This window comes from Lissotriton vulgaris, chromosome 5, assembly GCF_964263255.1.
Source record: "Lissotriton vulgaris chromosome 5, aLisVul1.2, whole genome shotgun sequence".
Taxonomy (NCBI): Eukaryota; Metazoa; Chordata; class Amphibia; order Caudata; family Salamandridae; genus Lissotriton; species Lissotriton vulgaris.
The window spans coordinates 1,898,729,384-1,898,748,120 of record NC_141693.1 but is presented as its reverse complement, the minus strand read 5'-3'; the positions used below and the strand labels follow the sequence as shown (position 1 = coordinate 1,898,748,120).

Here is an 18,737-nt window from a genome sequence, read left to right as displayed (position 1 = left end):
CCCAAGGAGCTGCAGAGGCCCGGGCTCGATTTACAGCGCCGCCGCTCAGATAACCAGTGCTGGGGAGGCGACTCCGCCCCCACAGCCGGCGGGTGCCTGAAGATGGTGATGCACGCTGTGCTCCCTCCCGCTCTACTGGCAGTCGTCAGCTCTGGGCACACGGAGTCATTTAAAGGGCTGATGGCAAACTCTGTATGCTATTAGACGCCGCTCGCGGGCATCGGCTGCCGGATCTTCAACGCGCACGTCCATGTCCGACTGGGTTACTTTAAGTGGGATGGTGCTGTGGTTGAGGTAATACGATTAACTTTGTAAGAGGCTAATTCCGGTTTGAAAGGTATCCAGATTAGTTTGGGTCAGCATAGTAGGTAAGAAATAAATCTAAAAATGGAGGAGCCCAGTGTTGTGTTAATCCTTGAGCGGAAAAATTCAGTGAAGTGACAACTGATGTAGAGTGAATTTGTTACGGGCTGGTGTAGTGATATTCCCTGTGCTGGGAAGTTCAATTGTGTCCAGAAGGCAGAAACGGAATTAAACCGATCAGTAGCTCAATTGAAGTGAAGCCAGGGGGCAGTCAAAGTATGCCTGGGAGGGGATTGAATCCGTATGCGGCATGAAAACGGTAGACTTGATCGATATGAGGCACCATCAGACTCTGGTGATGGTGAAGCTGAATTTCCAGCTGTGTATCTTAATGTAGGCTGTTGTTTTCCAACCCCTCCTCTTTATAACAGATGTCAAGTTGAGGTGGCTGATGTGGGGGGGCTGTCAGACCATGGCTTTAAAACAAGTAGCAAGAATGGTTCTCCTGGACAGGCGGTCCTAGAGGAAGATTACTGATGGGGAGTTGTTTACCCTGTTTATGGTTCTCACTATTATTGGCCAGATGTTTGGAAGGATGAGAGGGGACATCCAGATTTGATGTCTTATACATCCCTCGCAGAAGTGTTTTCATTTATGTTCCTGTAATACTCTGTGACCTTTCAGTCCTTGTCCTCTCTCAACAATGTAACTTCTTGTTTGAGTCTGGAACCAGAGTTACTTTCTTGACCGCTCTTTGATCCTTCTTTAAGCGTGATCCCATCATATTTGTGGCTTCCTAGAGCTCCCTTCTAATGAAATGAATATCCATGAGAGTGACCTATCAGGATATATCAATATGTTCTGGTTTTGGACTTGTTTTATTGAACTTATAGAGCAAATAAACCCCCTTGTCACCTCTCACCCCTCCTAGATGAAAGAGGAAAAGTCCACATTTCACTGTACAGATTATCTCTCCCCTCTGATATAGGAACATAGTTCTTCCCTGCTCTTTCTTATCAAGGCAACAAGTATTCACTCACTCAGGGACTTAGATGGCAGGATTCCTCCTCTGGGTAACTTTCCACCAAATATGGTTTGGTACACACCAGGTTGCTCAGTCCTCTTTTTATATGGAGGAGGACCCTAGGGGCAGAGGCATGTGCACACTGGCTCAACGTGTGGTTTAATGCAGGGGCGGGTTTGAAGGCAGATAAGCCGACAGAGGTTACCCAAGTTTGAGAGGTGCCAAAAAAGGCCAGTGCCAGTACCTATAGCAAACCCTAGCTTCCACAGGCCGAGAGCCCACTCCTGTAATCACAAACAGCAGGGTGAGGAAAGCAGACTGGCTCAAGTGTTCCAGGACTGGAGCGGAACAGAAAGAGAGGCCAGAATGGGATGAGATCTCCCACGACAGTCACTGCCTGTTATGGCGACGAGAGAACAAGGCGGTCAACTGTAGTGAGTGAAGGCAAAGTGGTTCATGGATCAAGCAGCAGGTATCTCCGAGAGCTCCAGTAGCAAGCTGCCTACTGGCTGGATCCCTTACCGCTTGACTAAGAATTTTGATGGTAATAAGGACAAGTCAAATTAGACAACATAATACTGATGCAAAATTGAAGAAGCAATCTAGGCAAATCATTTTTGGGGCCTAAAAATGCAAAGTGAGTGGATTATTTACTAAAGCATTTCCTGCACGGGTGTAAAAAATAAAAGAGCAGACCTTTATTGGAGAGCTTTCAGAAGGGCACACATATGCAGTACTAATTTCCACAATGAGCCATGCTGACAATTGTCTTGTTTAGTTTTGCATGTGGTGAAAAGCAGTTCCTGAAACTTAATATCCAGATATCTGAAGCCAGAGTCCTGCTGCAAAGATTTTTTACAAACTGGTGAATGCTGAATACATTTCTATACACTTTGCTCAGATATTTCCGTTGATCAACGCAGCAATATGCACCCTCAAAGAGGCATGATTTTAAAGAGCGTGGTGGAGTCATTTGTGGTGCACTTACCTTCTTTTTGTATTGGCAGCTCCTTGAACCAAGTCAGGGTAGTCCTTCACAGCAATCATGTTGATTGCATTGATCATGAAGCCATGCAGTTTAGACCTTAAAATGTACTGCTGAATTGTTTCAATATCTACAGGAGGCTAGAATGTCTCCTACTTGCTGAAGAGGAATGACGTTGAATTTAGTGTGTTTGCTTCATTTACCAATCAAGTGTATGATATTCTTCGATTATATGTAATTCACAAATATATGCTTCTTTTTCAAAATTTTCTAGTTAATTACAATCTTTTCGGAGGATGACAGAGTAGATTTCCACTGTGGATTTCACCAGTTTGCAAAGTATTTGAGATGGTTACACTTAAAACAAGCATTTGCAATGCAATAGGTCTCGCATTTACACAAGTTTAAGCTATTGGTATTGTAAATGACAATGTCTTTTATTTATGTTTTAAAAACGAAAACACAAATAAAAGGCATTGTTATTTGCAATGTCAATAGCTCAAACTTGCGTAAATGTGAGACCTATTGCGTTGCAAATGCTTGTTTTGGTTACTCCGATGGAACCTAGCCCCTTTACTGCTTCTCTGACTGACTCCTTCTATTCTTCCCTAATTGCTCGCTTTTCAGGAATTCTTTTTTCTTTCCCAGGAAGCACTCCATAAAAACGTGTGTGTTTTACAGCAGTCTCCTTTGCATGGTAATATTTGTCTGTCTCCTGTATCTTTTGTTGATGGCAGTGTTTACCTCTCCTCGCTCTAATCGGGAAAACAAACTGGTCGATACTGGTCATGTCCACATGTGCATCTGTAGCACTTAAGACTCCCTCCCCAGTTAGGTTATCCTGTTGACTTACTACAGTTAAGTCTTCGCTGGGAATTATCCCATTGCTATTATTCAGCTTCTCGTCTGCCCTGATCGGCATCTGTGTGATCTTCATCATTAAGTAAATGACGATTAACAAAACAGACTGGATTCTCCTTTACTCGAGATGTGTCTGGACTTCAGTTTCTTAGGCCTTGTTGGTGACAATAATGTGATTTATTTTGTGCTTCTCTTCAACAAAGAACTGTAGGTAAATTCAAGCTCATTCGCAAATCCGAATAGTGCCAACAAGCTGACCTAGTTACCCAAGCCACAAGGATAAGCAAAGCGTATTATGAATATTTACGTTTAGCTCAATAAACAGTATTCACAAGATATATGCTCCTTTTGTAACACGCATAACTATTGTGCTGTTTCAAAGCATGGTTTAGTGTGCTCTGGAATGCATGAAATGTTTAAATTCTGCTGTGCACTGAAGGGCACTTACACTTTTTCACTCTTTCAGACTCGTAACGTTACTAGTGAATGCGGTCACGAACTAGCCAGAGTCATGTGAATTATCACGGACCAGTGACAAAATAAGCCATTTAAGATGTGTAGTTACTTTGCCTGTCTGGCCAGAGGGTGCATTTTCTGCCACTTACACACTGTAATACAAGGCGATTGTCCTCGAAGTAAAAGACGCATTTCTTAAATGAAAAAGACTGTGTTTCCAAACCTCAGATCTCCTCCAGGGACATCACCGGCACCCCAAAGCATCACTGGGCGAGCCCCCGCAGGCGCACCCCCGCCGCGCTGTGCCCTGGTAAAGCGCCTCCATGGCGCGCGTCGCCTCTGGGCGCGCAGTCCATGAACGGACCCCAGCCCCCATGCACGGCCGGTCCGCCCCTCGCAGCCTCGGCTGAGGGCTCCGGCCTGTCCCCTCTCCAGCTGACTTCTGCCAGATCCTCTCTGCCGAAACGTGCTCACTTCCTCCTATTCAATTCCACGAGAGCTCCGCGGCGCCGCTTCCTGTTTCAGTTTTTGTGGGGGGCAAAGAGGAACCGGGGGTGGGGGAGAAGGAAAGAAGGCGGAAGGCGTGAAATAAGACACAGAAGTGCCCTAGGAAAATATGCGAGCAAAAAGGGAATTCAGTGCTTCCAAGCCGTGATGGCCGTTCTGCTCACTGGCGACTAACTTTCAATGCGCCTGAGTAGCAATAAAAACAAGGAAATATTGGAACAGGGGCGCCTGCCTCCTGAGCAACGTACGGCCACAATTGTCGCGATACCCAAGCCCGGCAAACCCCCTGAGGACTGCGGATCATACCGCCCGATCTCCCTCCTTAACGCCGAGAGCAAAATCCTGGCGAAACTGTTGGCCACCAGACTCCAGCCTCACCTGACGTATTTGATACACCCGGACCAGTCGGGCTTCATGCCGCACCGGAGTACGGCGTTGAACCTGAGACGGCTGAATGGAGTGCTGGCCCGAGCCCCGCGGTTGGAGGAACCAGCGGCGGTACTGTCACTAGATGCCAAAATGGCGTTTGACATGGTGGAGTGGCGCTATCTCTTTGCGGTCCTGGAACACATGGGTATGGGCCCGAAGTTTATTTCGTGGGTCAGATTACTGTATGTTGAACCCATGGCGCGGGTTACTGCAAATGGCCACTTATCCAGGGAGTTCCCGCTGGCACGGGGCACGAGGCAAGGGTGCCCACTCTCGCCACTACTGTTCGCCCTGGTGTTGGAACCCCTAGCCACCATTATCAGAACCACCCAGCTGTTGAAAGGCATACAATGGGGAGGTGGCTGGGAAGATAGGGTATCCCTGTACGCCGACGACATGCTAGTCTACCTCATGGACCTCACGAACGGCATCCCGGTCCTACTGGCACTGTGCGAAACCCACGGTACTGCCTCGGGATACAAACTTAATTGGTCCAAGTCCATACTCTTCATGGTCCAGGGTGACCCCCCAGCACTGCCTGAGGATTGCCAATTACTCATAGAACACGTCTCCTTTAAGTACTTGGGGATACGGATCACGAGAGATCACTCGACCTTTCTTGACCTGAATCTTAAGCCCCAGCTAGACAGACTGAAGGCGGACGTGCGCCACTGGAAAAATCTCCCCTTAACTCTATTAGGTAGAGCAGCGCTCTTCAAGATGATGGCACTGCCTCGCTTCCTTTATGTCTTGGAAAACACGCCGGCGATGGTCCCCGTATCATTCTTCCGCCACGTGTCGGCACAATTGTCCGGCCTTCTGTGGGGTGACAAACCGGCTAGGGTTGCCCAATCGAAGTTAACCAGAGACTGGTACAGTGGGGGGATAGCCCTCCCCAACCTAGAGCTGTATTACTGGGCCGCTCACCTCAAGGTGATCAACCAATGGGTCCACGCGGCACACGACGACCCAGCGTATGAGGCAGATAGGCACCAGCTGGGCACGTCCACCCTTCTGGCCCCGCTCTACAATAAAGGAATAGTGAGAAGGTTGGAGGGACCTACCAAACACACGGTAGCCATCTGGCACAAAGCGCAAAGGCGACTAGCCTGGGAGGGGGTGATCACCAAACTCACGCCACTGTGGGACGCCAAAGCCCTCGGCAGCCTGCGCAGCTCCAGGGGGTTTGATCAATGGGACACCATTGGGATCTCCTCGGTGGGCGACCTATGGACAGGTGAGGGCGTGCTCTCCTTTGCGACCCTGAGGGAACAGTATAACATGGAGGTGACCGAAACGTACAGATACATTCAAATTAGGCACGCACTCTTGTCAGTGCTGGAACCAGGTGTGGCGCTTCCGGAATCGGCCCCGTTAGAGGACCGTTTGCTTACGGACTACATGGAGTCCAGTGCAACCTCTCTCACTTACCGCAAGCTGATGAACAACCTGCCGGATCCCCTTGGAAAGCTGAAGGGCTACTGGGAGGACGAGGTAGGAGACCTAGATGAGGCGGACTGGAACGCAGCCCTGGCATCGCCCAGGGAGGCAGGTATTTCCACCCGATTTAGGCTGATCCAACTCAAGGTACTTCATAGGGTCTACTACACCCGCACCACACTATACAAAATACACAGAGCAGAACACCCGTATTGCCTGAGAAACTGCGGGGAGGAGGGTACACTGTTCCACACTATTTGGACCTGCCCAATCGTACAGGACTACTGGAGGCGTGTCACACGCACGATCAGTCAGGCCCTCCAGAACCCGTTCACGCCAGACCCCAGAACATGTCTACTAAATATATGGGGCCCAACAGATTTGTCATTGCATGCAAAGGGCTGGGTGACCATTGGCGTAATGATGGCAAAACGTGATATCGCAAAAAACTGGGGGGCACGAGAGGCACCGACGCTAGCGCAGTGGTGTAGGAATATGGATGTGCTCATGGTGACAGAAAGGGGGGTGTATCAGCAGAGACATAATCCACGTAAATGGAACAGAATTTGGACTCCATGGAACACATACAGAGGGGGTATTTGTGAGCCTTTGCCCGAAGAGGAGGATGGGGACAGCTCAGGGGACGACGAGGACCTAGAGTAACGAGAGGGGGGCGGGGGGAGGCCCAGTAGCGCAGTTTGACCCGGGACCTGGAGGACATGAACGATGAGGAGATTGTAATCACCAGAGAATGTCTTTCGGGCCGCTGAACGCCTAGATACGCATCGATGTTGCATTAGAATACTGCCCATGAACATGCATTGCAACCCTTGAAGTAGCAAGTTTTATGTTGGGGGGGGGAAAAATATAAAAAAGTTGCTCTATTGATTGTAGGCAGCTGAATGTTGACGCTGCTCTACAGATCGAGTACTTGCATTGTATACCATGTGATAGCAACGACAAAAATAAAATTAAAAAAAAAAAAACAAGGAAATATTTATTTTCTTGTAAGCACGGGGAGATGTGATGTGTTACGCAAAGAAGCCCCTCCCGCCCGGCATCAACGACACTTCCGTTGCCAGGCAACGGCCCCACCGGCACCAATCCCAGCGCGGCTCCTCGTCTGACGTCAGAGGAGCTGCGCTCGGGATTTGTGAGGCTACCGAAGTTCCCGGGCTGCGGCGGTGTTTACGGGGAGCCAACTTATAATTGACATACAATGCCGCTGTGGGAGGCGGCGGTGATTTCAGACAGGCACCTTCTAGCACAGTGCCTTCACATGCGTAAGGGGAGAGGAGCCCGGTGAGTGGGGTTGAGGGTGGGGGTGTACGCGCGTGTGTCTGTTTGAGTGTGTCTGTGCGTGCGTGCGTGTGTCTGTGTAAGGGGGGTGCGTGTGTGTATGCAGCGTGTGTCTGTTTAAGGGGGGGTGCGTGTGTGTGTGTGTGTGTATGCAGTGTGTGTATGTGCGCATGCGTGAGTGTGGCTTGGTTTGAGAATGGCAAAATGAGGCACGGCGACGTGCGCGCTCACGAGGTAGAATCTCCGGCAGGAGATGCTCGCTCGTGACAGTCTGCTGTCCACATTCCCCTGAAAGTGGCGACATAAGTGTCGAGACCTAGACAGCAAAGCTTCGCTTTGCTTTCGTCTAGGCTCGACCTAAAAAAACACATAACTAGTCATTTAAGCGGTTTAAATGTCATATTATTACAATTTGAAATTTAACAATTAATAAAACAGACAGTTTAATGACTGGACATATTTCAAGAAAAATTCAATCATACCCTACTGTAATGTTAATAATAAATATAGCCAGAAAGCAACAATTTGTAGTTACAATAAACAATTAAGACATACTGTAATAATGTTTTGTGTTAATAACAAAATCACGATATTCCAAGTGATATATATGCAAAAGAAGTAACAGTTTTGAATGACCACTTATACACATTTTGAATTCTAAAATATTTTTTTCTCAATGCAGAATATTTCCCCAAAGAATTAGGTAAGTTTGATAAAATACGAGTTATCTTGATTGTATACCATCTTTTCCCATGGTTCTTCGTTTCACAAAGAGTGTTTATTTCCTTTCAGAGTTCAGTCGATTCAAAGGATTTAAAGGTAAGAGGAACTGGCTGAGGTCAGACTTATCACCCTGACTCTCTCTTTGCCCACTGGCAGGATGTTTTCAAATAAACAAAATCAGTATAGCTCTGTGTGGTACACACACAGCGTAGACATCCATTGGTAAACTGCTGATTGCTGCTGGCAAGGCTGACTCACTTTTTCTTTTTCTTTAAAAAAAAAAAATCTTTCTTAATGAATAATAAATACAATAACATTTGACATCAAACTACTTTTTCTTGTTCTTAAGGTAAATACAACCCATTGATTTAAGTAACAATGGTATCTGTTTTTAGTGCAATCAATTTATTCCAAACTCATAAGCTTTAGAACACGGATGTTCAGCGTAGGGTACCAGGGCTTGGTCCTTGCTTGTTTATCACAATATCCCCAGACACTGAATCTAAATGCAACTCATTAAAATATTGGTCATCTTGAATTTTTGTCATGGGGCCAACCCTCATTGACCTTGGTTCCACATTCTTTCTACAGAAAAATGATCACTGCAGAAACATTTGATGCCTAGTAACATAAACATAACATAAGATGTATTTGTAAAGTGCACATTCACCCGTGGGTCTGTTGACTCTGAAATAACTGTTATGAACATTGGAGTTACTACTATTGTCGTCTGCATCATTTTTTTTAATACAGAAACTTTTTTTGTTGCTTTTAACAAAGAGATGCAATGTTCATGTTAATAACACATATTTACAAAAGTCTATCTCAACCAATATTAATACACTGATAAATTATACATGCCCACTATAAAAAAAAGTGTAGGGGAGCATACTTAGCTTAAATAAATCGCAAGATGATTATAAATTGTGCTACAATTGAAACAAGTTCCTTGTGTTCTGCAAGATATATCACAGCCTAAAAAACAATGTTACCCTTATTTGGAATGGAGCAATATAGAATTAGAATAATTTTTATAAAGGGTACATCAGCATTAGTAAATTCTCAATCTAGGTAGCTAATAAAAAAAAGTAATGACAGAAAGTGAAAACTTAATATTGAGTGTAGAGACATTGTCTAAAATATGGCACTTGGATATATTTCTCGATTTTGACTCAGCAGCGCTAATTTAGAAATATTGCTCCCCACCCTGAACATTAACACCAGTGAATGCCCGCTGCAAAGTTAGTTAACTGCTTTTAATTGAGTTGGTGGGCAGATAATAGCTCATTCATGACATCGTGTGTACAATAAGAATGTCGGCATCTGTCCTGCAATATCTCCCAACAGAGGCAGACAAAAACAGACTTACTGCTAGATGCATCAACGTTCGATTTTGCGAGTCCTTAATTGCGAAGTTTAAGGATTCGCATTTAGGGACTCGCAAAATCAGATTTATGTAGGATTTGTTAAAATATTAGCAATTTCTAAATATTCCTTATCTGCGACTCGCAGAGTGCGATTCACAAATGAGGAATGACATCTCATTGATTCCTATGGGCCAAGAGGCCCATAGGAATGAATGGGGAGGAATTCTCAATTTGCGATTAGCAATTAGCTAATCGCAATTTGAGAATGCGATTTCAAGGGTGACGGGTGTCCAAAGGACACCCTGTTGCACCCCTTAAATTGACCTGGACACTGGTATTGCGCACACACAAGTCCCAAAGACATGTGTGTGTTTAACATACAACTTTGAAAGATTCACTTTAGTGCATTTTTAACAGTTTTCGCTATTTACCATGAAGTTTGATTTCACGGTAATTAGCGACCCCTATCAGCGAATTCGCTAGCTATTTTACATTCATGCATTGCATTTAAGGAATCTCAATTTGAGATTCCTTAAATGCAATCGCAAATAGCAATTAATGCATTTGGGATGATGCATCCCAAATGCATAAATACCGGTCGCAGAGGGGCAGATTCTGAGAATCTGCCCCTTTGCGAACGGTATTTCGCTTGATGCATCTAGCTGTTAGTGTTCCGGGTTCCTTCATGTTTGTACTTCACACTCATTAAGCATTATTCCTCCCCACCGCCCCACTTGTGCCCAAAACAGCCGTTAATTACCCTTCCCGTAGTATGGGCGCATTACAAGGAAGGGTAATTAATAGCTTTTCGGGGACTGCAGGTAATTGCAATATTAGTATTAGTACACCCTCACCCCCTTGACCCTTAATATTCCTAATCTTTGCTTTATTAATATATTATTTAAAAGACCACAAGACTCATTTGAAAACCTCAGCAGCTCTAGACTGGGCCAAAACATGCATGTGATGGGCACTTATATAGCACTTTCAACTGTATTTATGGCATTTAGACCTCTTTTTATTTTTTTTTCATGCAGAACTGTAGCAGCCATAATTTTATTGCATACAATGTTTGTTGGAATTACTCCATTTCTGTTGTACGAGCTAGGAAAAGCAGCACAAATTGGGTAGCATTTTCTTCTGGACAATTGGGAAAATGTAGGACAGTAGGCATTTTCTATATCCTTGCGGAGTACTCAAGTTTGCGTCACTGAAATGCAAGGAAAATGTGTGGTGTTACATGAAGTTTTGTTTTTGCTGGGCACTGTTGGTAAGAAAATGTTGTGGTATCCATGTGAGGTACACTTCACTGAACTCTCCTCTGTGTCTAGTTTTCAGAAATGTCCTGGTTTGGTAAGTTTCCTCAGGTGGCGGCTGACTTAAGGCCGAAATGTGCAGGCATTCAGCTTGGCAAGTGGGACAGTATTGGGGTTAAGCCCCATTTGCTGCTTCATATGTAAAAACAATGCCAAAAAGAATCAAAATGTTCTCTTCCTTGCCTCAGAGATGGGGTCGTTTTAGTCCCCAGAGCAGCAGAAAAAAGGTTGAGGCTTTAGGGCTTAGGATGGGCCAAACCTCAACCTATTATGGTGTGAAAAATACTTCTGGCATCCAGGGGATTTCGGTCTCCGTTTGCAAGGCAAATTGAGGCAACCCCCATCTCTTACCCCCAAGAGGGGCAGAGTGACTGATTTGTTCCTTTTGAAGTAGAGATTATGCCCCAATGCCAGAGTGAGACGCCTGCACTCTTTTGTTTTGACCAAATGTAAAATCTCTAGTGTCTAGTGGACTTTCTATCACCCCTTAGGGGCATATTTGGGGCAACCTCCCCAATCGGGACACACCTATCTGGAATTGGGGGGCTAAAAGGCTCTTGTCCCTATGAGAATTGGGGTATCGGTCGATGCAAGGGTAGGCTGCCCATCCTTTTGTTTGTTTTAGTGTCATTTTGAAATCCCTGGTGTCTGATGGACTAACTTTTGCCCCAAATTTGGGGCAAAATCCATAATCGGGGTATGCCCTAGACACCTGCACAACTTTACTTCACCTAAATGTAAAATCTCTGCATGTCTAATGAGCATCCTTCCAGCTCCGCCCCCCACACCTTCCTCATCTCTACCACTACTCCCCTGTGCCTTCCCGGGTTTTTTCCCCCCATTTTTTAATTATATTTTTCAGTTGCATGCTATAGAATGCTCCCTTGTAAATAATGCACCGTTGTGCACTTTTTTGTCTCAACCCGTCCAGGATGGATGCCCCACATGTTAGGTAAATTAAAAAGAAAAATAGGGGGTGTAGTATAGTGATACATACATTATGTGTGGTGACTGATGCAAGTGTATAATTCATCCTGCTGGGTCTGCTGTACTGTTATGACAGATACATACAAATGCATGATGAACCATGTGATCGCTTATGATGGTGCATTGTTTCCCGAATGCTATTCAACATGGTCGATAAACTTTTTTTTGGTCTTATTACTGATACTGAACAGCATTGGCAAAGTGACGCTTATTGGTTTTGTCAATACTTGTCATTAGTTTTCTTCTAGTTTTGATCCATGTCTGACGCTAGGGGTCATTTCTTGCCTCCTCACCCACCTTGGCCAATAGAAAGGGTATTTAGTTGGGCTCCCTGGTCCCCAAAGGTTGGGGCTTGTGTTGCCCCCACTTTTCTCAAGGGCAATGTGTATTCTGTATTTAGACCAAGAAGGCAGAATAGGAGTGTTGGTCATTATTCCTAATCTGGCAGTTTCTGCTAAACTGGGAAATCTGAAGCTGGAAATCTTAATAAAAGAATTTGATAAAGTGCCTACGTGTGAGGTCTTAAAACTATAATGTAACTGTAATAAAAATAACATTCAGAAGCAGCCTATATCTGACCTAGTGCTGAATTTGTCATGATGAAGGCCTGCAAAACAAGTGCACAAAAAACATAGAAAAGATTAAGGCACCCAAAAAAGAACAGCATAATAAAAGAAGATACACATATCATTAATTAAGGTGTTAATGTGATATTTATTTATTTTAGGAGTTTTATATAGCACTGACCTGACCCGGGGGGTATCGGAGCACTTTACAACAGTGTTTCATAAGAGTTACTTAGTAGAGCAGTATTAAACATACAGTTTGGAAGTCCAAGGGTGCTGGGTGATTCCTAGTGACTTTACGGAGTAAGCCAGGGTGAGATTGCCGTTTAGAGCATTCAAAGCTTTAAGCCATTCTGCAATTTGTGGGTTCTCTTTTTTGTTGGAGATTAGGAGAATCTCTGTTTTGTCCTGGTTAAGTTTAAGGTGATTTAGGGACAGCCAGTGTTGAATTTCTTTTAGGGTGTTGTTTAGTCTGAGGATGTTGTCTGGGGAGGAAGTATCCTGATAGATCTAGGTGTCCTCGGCATATGGGTGGAAGGGGATATTAGCATTTTTAAGTATGGAGGTGAGGGGTTCCATGTATATGTTGAACAGTTGTGGTCAGAGCACTGAACCTTGGGGCACACCCCTGCTGACGGGGTGAAGGTCGGAGGTAAAGTTTTAGATTTGTATCCTTTGCGACCGATTATGGAGGAAGGAGGTGAACCAGCGGAGGAATATCTCATGGGCACCTACCCTTCCTTGTAGGGCCTTGATGAGAAGATGGTGATCTTCCGTTTCAAAGGCTGCCGATAGGTCAAGGAGAATGAGTAGGCAGCAGTGATCGTTATCGGGTGACTTACGAATATCATCTGTGATGCGGTTCGCCGACTCAGTGCTGTAGCCGATTGGTGGGTATCAAGAAGGTTGATGTTGTCCATGTGCTGAGTCAGTTGTTATAGGACACTTTTTTCGAGGAATTTGGATAGGAGGGGGAGATTGGAGACGGGTCTGAAGTTGTTCAGATCTGTGCAGTCAAGGTCTGTTTTTTTAGTAGTGGTGTTATTTGGCCGCCTTTAAGGCATTCTGGTATGATGCCGGTTCTCAGGGAGCTGTTGATGATTCTGCACCAGAACGGGGCTATGTGAGTTTGAGTTTTTTGGTCAGTTGGGTGGGTATGGGGTCAAGGACGTGAGAAGCAGATTTGGAGGTGAAGATTAGCTTGATAATCTCGGCGTCCGTGATAGGATTGAAGGACTTCCATGTATTTGTGTGGTGCAGGCATGTGCTTTCAGTTGGGACTGGGGGCAGGCCTTCGAAGGCGGGGTTGGTGGTGATGTTTAGTGAGAGCTCAATCTTGGAGATTTTTTGTTCGAAGAAGATTCGCACAGTTCCTTGAAGGCCTGGGTAGAGGGTACGGAGGGCTTGGTGGTTTGTTGCTTGATGATTTTGAAAAGTTCATTGAGCCTGTTTTTTGCATTGTCCAGGGCGGTGCAGACAAAGTTCGATTTTTCATTACAGATGTGCTTTTTGTAATTTCTTCAAGGTGGTTTGAGTTGTTCGAGTAGGCTTGTGGAGGGGTTGTTTCTCCAAAGTCTTTCTGTGGCTCTGAGTTGTCTCCTTTCGTTGTTGATGTCTGTATTGAACCAGGATCTGGATGAGATGTTCCTGGCTTTTTTTTTAGTTTCAGAGGAGCTATCTGGTCTAGAATGGATGTCAGGGATGTGTTGTAATGGTCAGTGAGTTCTGTCGTGGATAGGTCCACCGTGGAGGTGGTGAGGAGGGAGTTGACTTTTTCTTCCAGGTCATGTTGATCTGGGTGAGGTTTCTGGTCCATTTGGACTCTTCTTGGGTGGGAGGTTGTAGAGTGGCTGACTGAGTGAGGTGGAAGAGGATTAAGTGGTGGTCAGACCAGTCTATGGGCAGGGTGTGCTTTATCTGCACTGTGTCATGTTTGGCGATAATGGCATCTAGGATTGCTCTTTTGTTGTATGTTTCTACTGTGCAGTGTTGCGTAAGGTTGTTGTTATGTGGCAATTCGCTCAGGTTTTGGATTAGCGCGTTGTTATCTTCATTGCAGTGTAGTTTGAGGTCTCCCAGAATTAGGTTAGGTGAGCAGTGGGCAATCAGGTGAGACAGGTGTTCATTGAAAGTGGTGGAGTTGCCTCGGGGTGGTAGATAAGGTGGCAGGTTAGTGTTTTGTTGATGCTCGTGTTGATGTTAACAGATAGGCACTTAAAGGTGTTGTAGTTGAAGGAGTCAGTTTCCGACATGGAAATATTGTCTCTGTGGATGATTGCTATGCCTCCTCCTCTTTGGTCTTTTCTGTCTTTGTTGGTGATTATAAAGCCTGGGGGAACGAGTGTCCAGAAGTGGTGTGGAGGAGACGTTGATCCAGGTTTCAGTGATGAATGGTAAGTCTATGTCGTGAGTGAGGATGGATTCTGCTAATTCAGTGTCATGTTTGGTGGCTGATCTGCAGTTTATCAGCCTGCAGTTAGTGGGGGTCGCCTCACCTTTAGGTTTCTTCTTTAGGGGGGCTGTGGAGATGCTAGTGCGGGTGGTCGTCGGTCTGGGTAAGTTCGGAGGGGCTTGGACTCTTCCTAGTCCGGTGATCACCTGGATTTTGGATTGGAGGGTGATAGCTAAAGGATTGTCGTACGAGGAGGTGAGGTCCGCCACATCACTCTCAGATATGGCGTCTCTAGTTCTTTTGGGTCTCTGTGCCACAAAGGGGATGGGGTTAGCTACCCATCTCTGCGGGAGGACTATGGTCGGTCTTTGTTGTGTATGGGTGGTGGGGGATGGGGTGTGCTGAGGCTGCTGGGGCGCCGCAAGGTTGGCTAGGATATCACTAAAGCCCTGGATTATAGTTGCTATCTGGAGAGTTGCTGCTCAGTCTTAAAGTCGTTGAGGTATCGGAGCTGGTCCTGAGCAGGAGTGTTGGGCCTAGAGGGGGAGAATCCCAGGGTATTGGGTTGCTTAGTGGTGGCTGTGTTGTTCGGGTCGGGTCTGGGGGAGAGAATCTCAGGGAATTGGGCCGCCTTGTTTTGGGTGTGTTGTCCGTGAGGGGTCTGGGTGGGGTCCTGAGTGCAGATTGGCGGGGGTTTTGTTGGGGCATTGCTGCTATGTTGCCTGTGGGTTTGGGGAGGTGGGTGTTAAGGTAGTTCGGAGTGGGTTGGGTTGAGTGGAGGGCAGGTGGGTGGTGGGAGTGGGAGCCGGCAGGTGGCGGATGGGGATGAGTGCCGTAGATAGGGGGGTCCTGTTCTCTATGGGGGTGAGGGGTATGTCGTGTGGTGAGGGGTCTTGCTGGGGTGTTGGTGCTTTATTGCCTGTGGGTCTGGGGAGTTTGGTGTTCAGATTGTTCTTAGTGGATTGGGGGGTGGAAGGCGGGTGGGGGTGAGAGCCGGTAGGTGGCGGATGAGAGTGGGAGCCTACGGTGGGAAGGAGGGGGGTCTGTTTCCTCTGGGGGTGGTGAGGGGGATGTCCTGTGGTGCGGTAAATGAGGTTGTTAGGGAGTATCGGAGCGGTAAGTGGCGGGTGACAGTGAGAGCCGACAGGGGGAAGTGGAGGAGTCATGTTGTCCCTGTGTGAGGTGAGGGGGGTGTCGCGTGGAGGAGGGCATGGAGGTTGCTAGGGAGTACCGGAACGGTAGGTATTGGGTGTGGGTGAGAGCTGGACGGTGGCAGTGGGGGGGACATGTTCTCACTGGGGTTGTGCCGCGTAGTGATGGACGTGTATGGTTGCTAGGGAGTACCAGAGCGAAGGGTGGGTTCTTATGGTGAGTCCGGTTATTCTGAGGGGGGAGTAGGGGAAGGAGGGAGACGGGTTTGTGAGAGGGTGTATTTCGGAGAGAGGGGAAAAGGGCATCAAAGGACTCTAGATTGTCGTTGGCTTGTATCAGGACTGTGCCGTTGGTATAGATGGTCACTGTGATATTTCCAGTATGCCTTGTGCGGTATGGGAGTGAAGTCAATTTGCAGCTATGTGAAATGTTGGTGGTTTTTGAAATGTTGAGCTGCGTTCTGAGGATGGATTTCCATACTTCTTGTCTCTCAGTGTGGAAGATAAGGTCCATTTTTACCTTTCCTTTGGAGGAGCAGTGGTAGATGTCTGCGAAAAGTGATTTGGGATGCTGTCTGATCATTTTCTGCTTAAAGTTCTTCTTCGCTTTGGGTGAGAGGTCAGGCGGGAAACTGATCGTGAGGCTGTTCAGGCCGTGCGGAGTTACATAGTTCAAACAGGGGGGCGGTGTGGGTTGCCATGGCGGAGGGCATTGTATGTGAGTTGCACCGTAGAGCTCTACCCCTCGGGAGAGGAGAGGCTGGTCACAGGTTGTGGCAAGGGATGGACACGCTGAATCAAGGGCTGGTCGTCAGGCTGTCTGGATACAAAGGCGCAGTTAGGCTGTAAGTTGGTGCCAACAATTGTCCATGCTCCGCGTCTGAGGGCTCGGAAAGAGATGAGCAAAGAATTGATGTCAGCATGCAGTGGTGGCTCTTCTATGCAGCTGTACTTCATCACTTACGGGGCAGAAAAGAACCAGTGGTGCTCTTCTATGCAGCTCTACTTCATCACTTACGGGGCAGCACAGAGCCAGTGCAGAGTGGAACAGCGCGTAAGAGCCTTCTCCTTACTTCTTGAATTCCACGAGAAGCAGAAGATCTGGATTTTCGAGTAGTCCCTCTAGGCCCTATGTGCGGCTAGATTCACACAAGGTCAAGGCCAGGGTAACCATCCTGGGTGCGAGTGCACTCTACAAATCTCCAAAAACATAGCACTAGTGGTGCATTGGAGTATTGCTAGACGAAGAATCAGGATCCAGTCTGGCACCTAAGAAGTATTCTACTGTGAGGAACCAGCAGTTAAATAGAGTATTCTTCAAAAAGATGGTCGGTAACTGGTTCTTTCATATCTTGAGTGTCATGAGAACAGAGGATGGGGCAGATGAGGAAGCTCTTATGGGCCTTCTCCTGGCAGTCACCACTATCACACAATCTCAGATTTTACTAGTGGCTGATGCTCAAATGTGGACTTGAAATTAGATTCTGCATCACAAAAGTGCTCCTGGAATTGCATTGTGATGGTTATATTCTTTGGCTCCTCTGTGGGGTCACAGAGAAAAACACCCAAATGTCCCAATTTCCGCAAGGAATTCCAGTGTCCTTAACTACTTTATTTATGAATGCCAGATTTTTCAAGAATTTACTGAATACATTTTTTAATAAGCATTGCCATGGTAGGGGGATGTTCTACTTTTCCGAGCAAACACATGGCGCAGTTTCGTTATAAGTTTGGGGTTATTTGAGTTATTATTCTGCTGATATGCGAGCATGGCGGCCATCTTAAGGACAGGCACAGGCAATTGGTGGGGGATGTTGCCAGCTTGGGGCTTATTATTACAGGCTCGGGATTTAATTGCAGGGGGGGCCGCGCCCCACTAGGAGTTGATGCGCGGCTGTCTGAGAGCTTTACTTCAGGTACTCACTTGGTGGCTCTGTAGTGTAGCAGGTCCAATTGCTTGTTGCTGGCCGGGACGGCCATCTTGGAGTCAGGCGTCCGGGGGCTGCGTAAGTCGGTGCTGTTCTGGGCACTTGGAGCGGTTTCTTTCGTCCACTACTCCAGTTACGGGTTGCCACCTTAGGGGTTCGACATGAGGTAAGTGCCTGGGTGATATTCTGTTTTCTACCCCCCCCCCTCCCCTCCCCCCCGTAGGTGAACAGTAGCGGTCAGGAGCTGCTTTTATTTTACTGCGTGGCTGTGATCCTTCGTCAGCAGGGGCTGCTGGGGTTGGAGCACTCTAGCAGTCGCCAATACCGTTCTATCTTCCTTCTAGTACTCGAAACCGCCATGGGGCCCACGGGTGGTGGGAGCCTGCGAGACCCAGGAACTTTCAGTTTCGTTCCGGGTCTTCGCTCCTTCATCCCTTTTCCCTTTTCCCTGTGAGCTTTAGCTGATGACATAAGCAGGGGGTGTTGCTTTATTCCCCTTCTTCAGTGATCCGGTGGGGGAACGAGAGACGTGGCGTGGAGGGGGGGATGAGCAGGGATTTCCACCATGTGCCTGTGATCCTAGTGTCCCGGACCCAGGGACTTTCAGTTTCGAATTGCTGTGCTCCGATCCTTTGTCCGGTTTCTTTGTGAAATTCTCGCTGATGGCTGCAGCGCTGTATCTGGCTTCAAATCTCTTTTTGCCTGGTCCAGTGGGGAACGGCAAAAGGGGTATGCAGGAGGGCAAGCAGGGATTTCCACCTAGTTGGTGATCCAAGTGCCCTGGAGCTCTGTTGTGGGGCTCCTTCCCAGCGGCCATCTAAAGTTAGTATCTTAAAAAAGCATTGTTCCATTGAGCCTTTTACAGTAGTTGGGTCAAAGTACTTTGCCAATATGTTTTATTATATATTTGTTTGCCATACTTTTAGTGGTGGCTGCTCCCAGGAAGCAGTAGCGGGGCAGGGAGGGAGGTTTAAAATTTTTTTTTTTTAAAAATCACTTACCT

At 46.8% G+C, this 18,737-nt stretch overlaps 1 protein-coding gene across 1 annotated transcript in view; it reads left to right on the top strand.

The window, feature by feature from the left end:
• The window catches only part of LOC147717665 (E3 ubiquitin-protein ligase TRIM39-like), a 158,398-nt gene that overhangs the window by 126,144 nt on the left and 13,517 nt on the right, over positions 1–18,737 (top strand). Inside the window, exons 7-8 of the mRNA XM_086924453.1 lie at positions 7,987–8,007; positions 8,097–8,123. Of these exons, the coding sequence (XP_086780579.1) occupies positions 7,987–8,007; positions 8,097–8,123 (48 nt within the window). The remainder of the gene's footprint in view (positions 1–7,986; positions 8,008–8,096; positions 8,124–18,737) is intronic.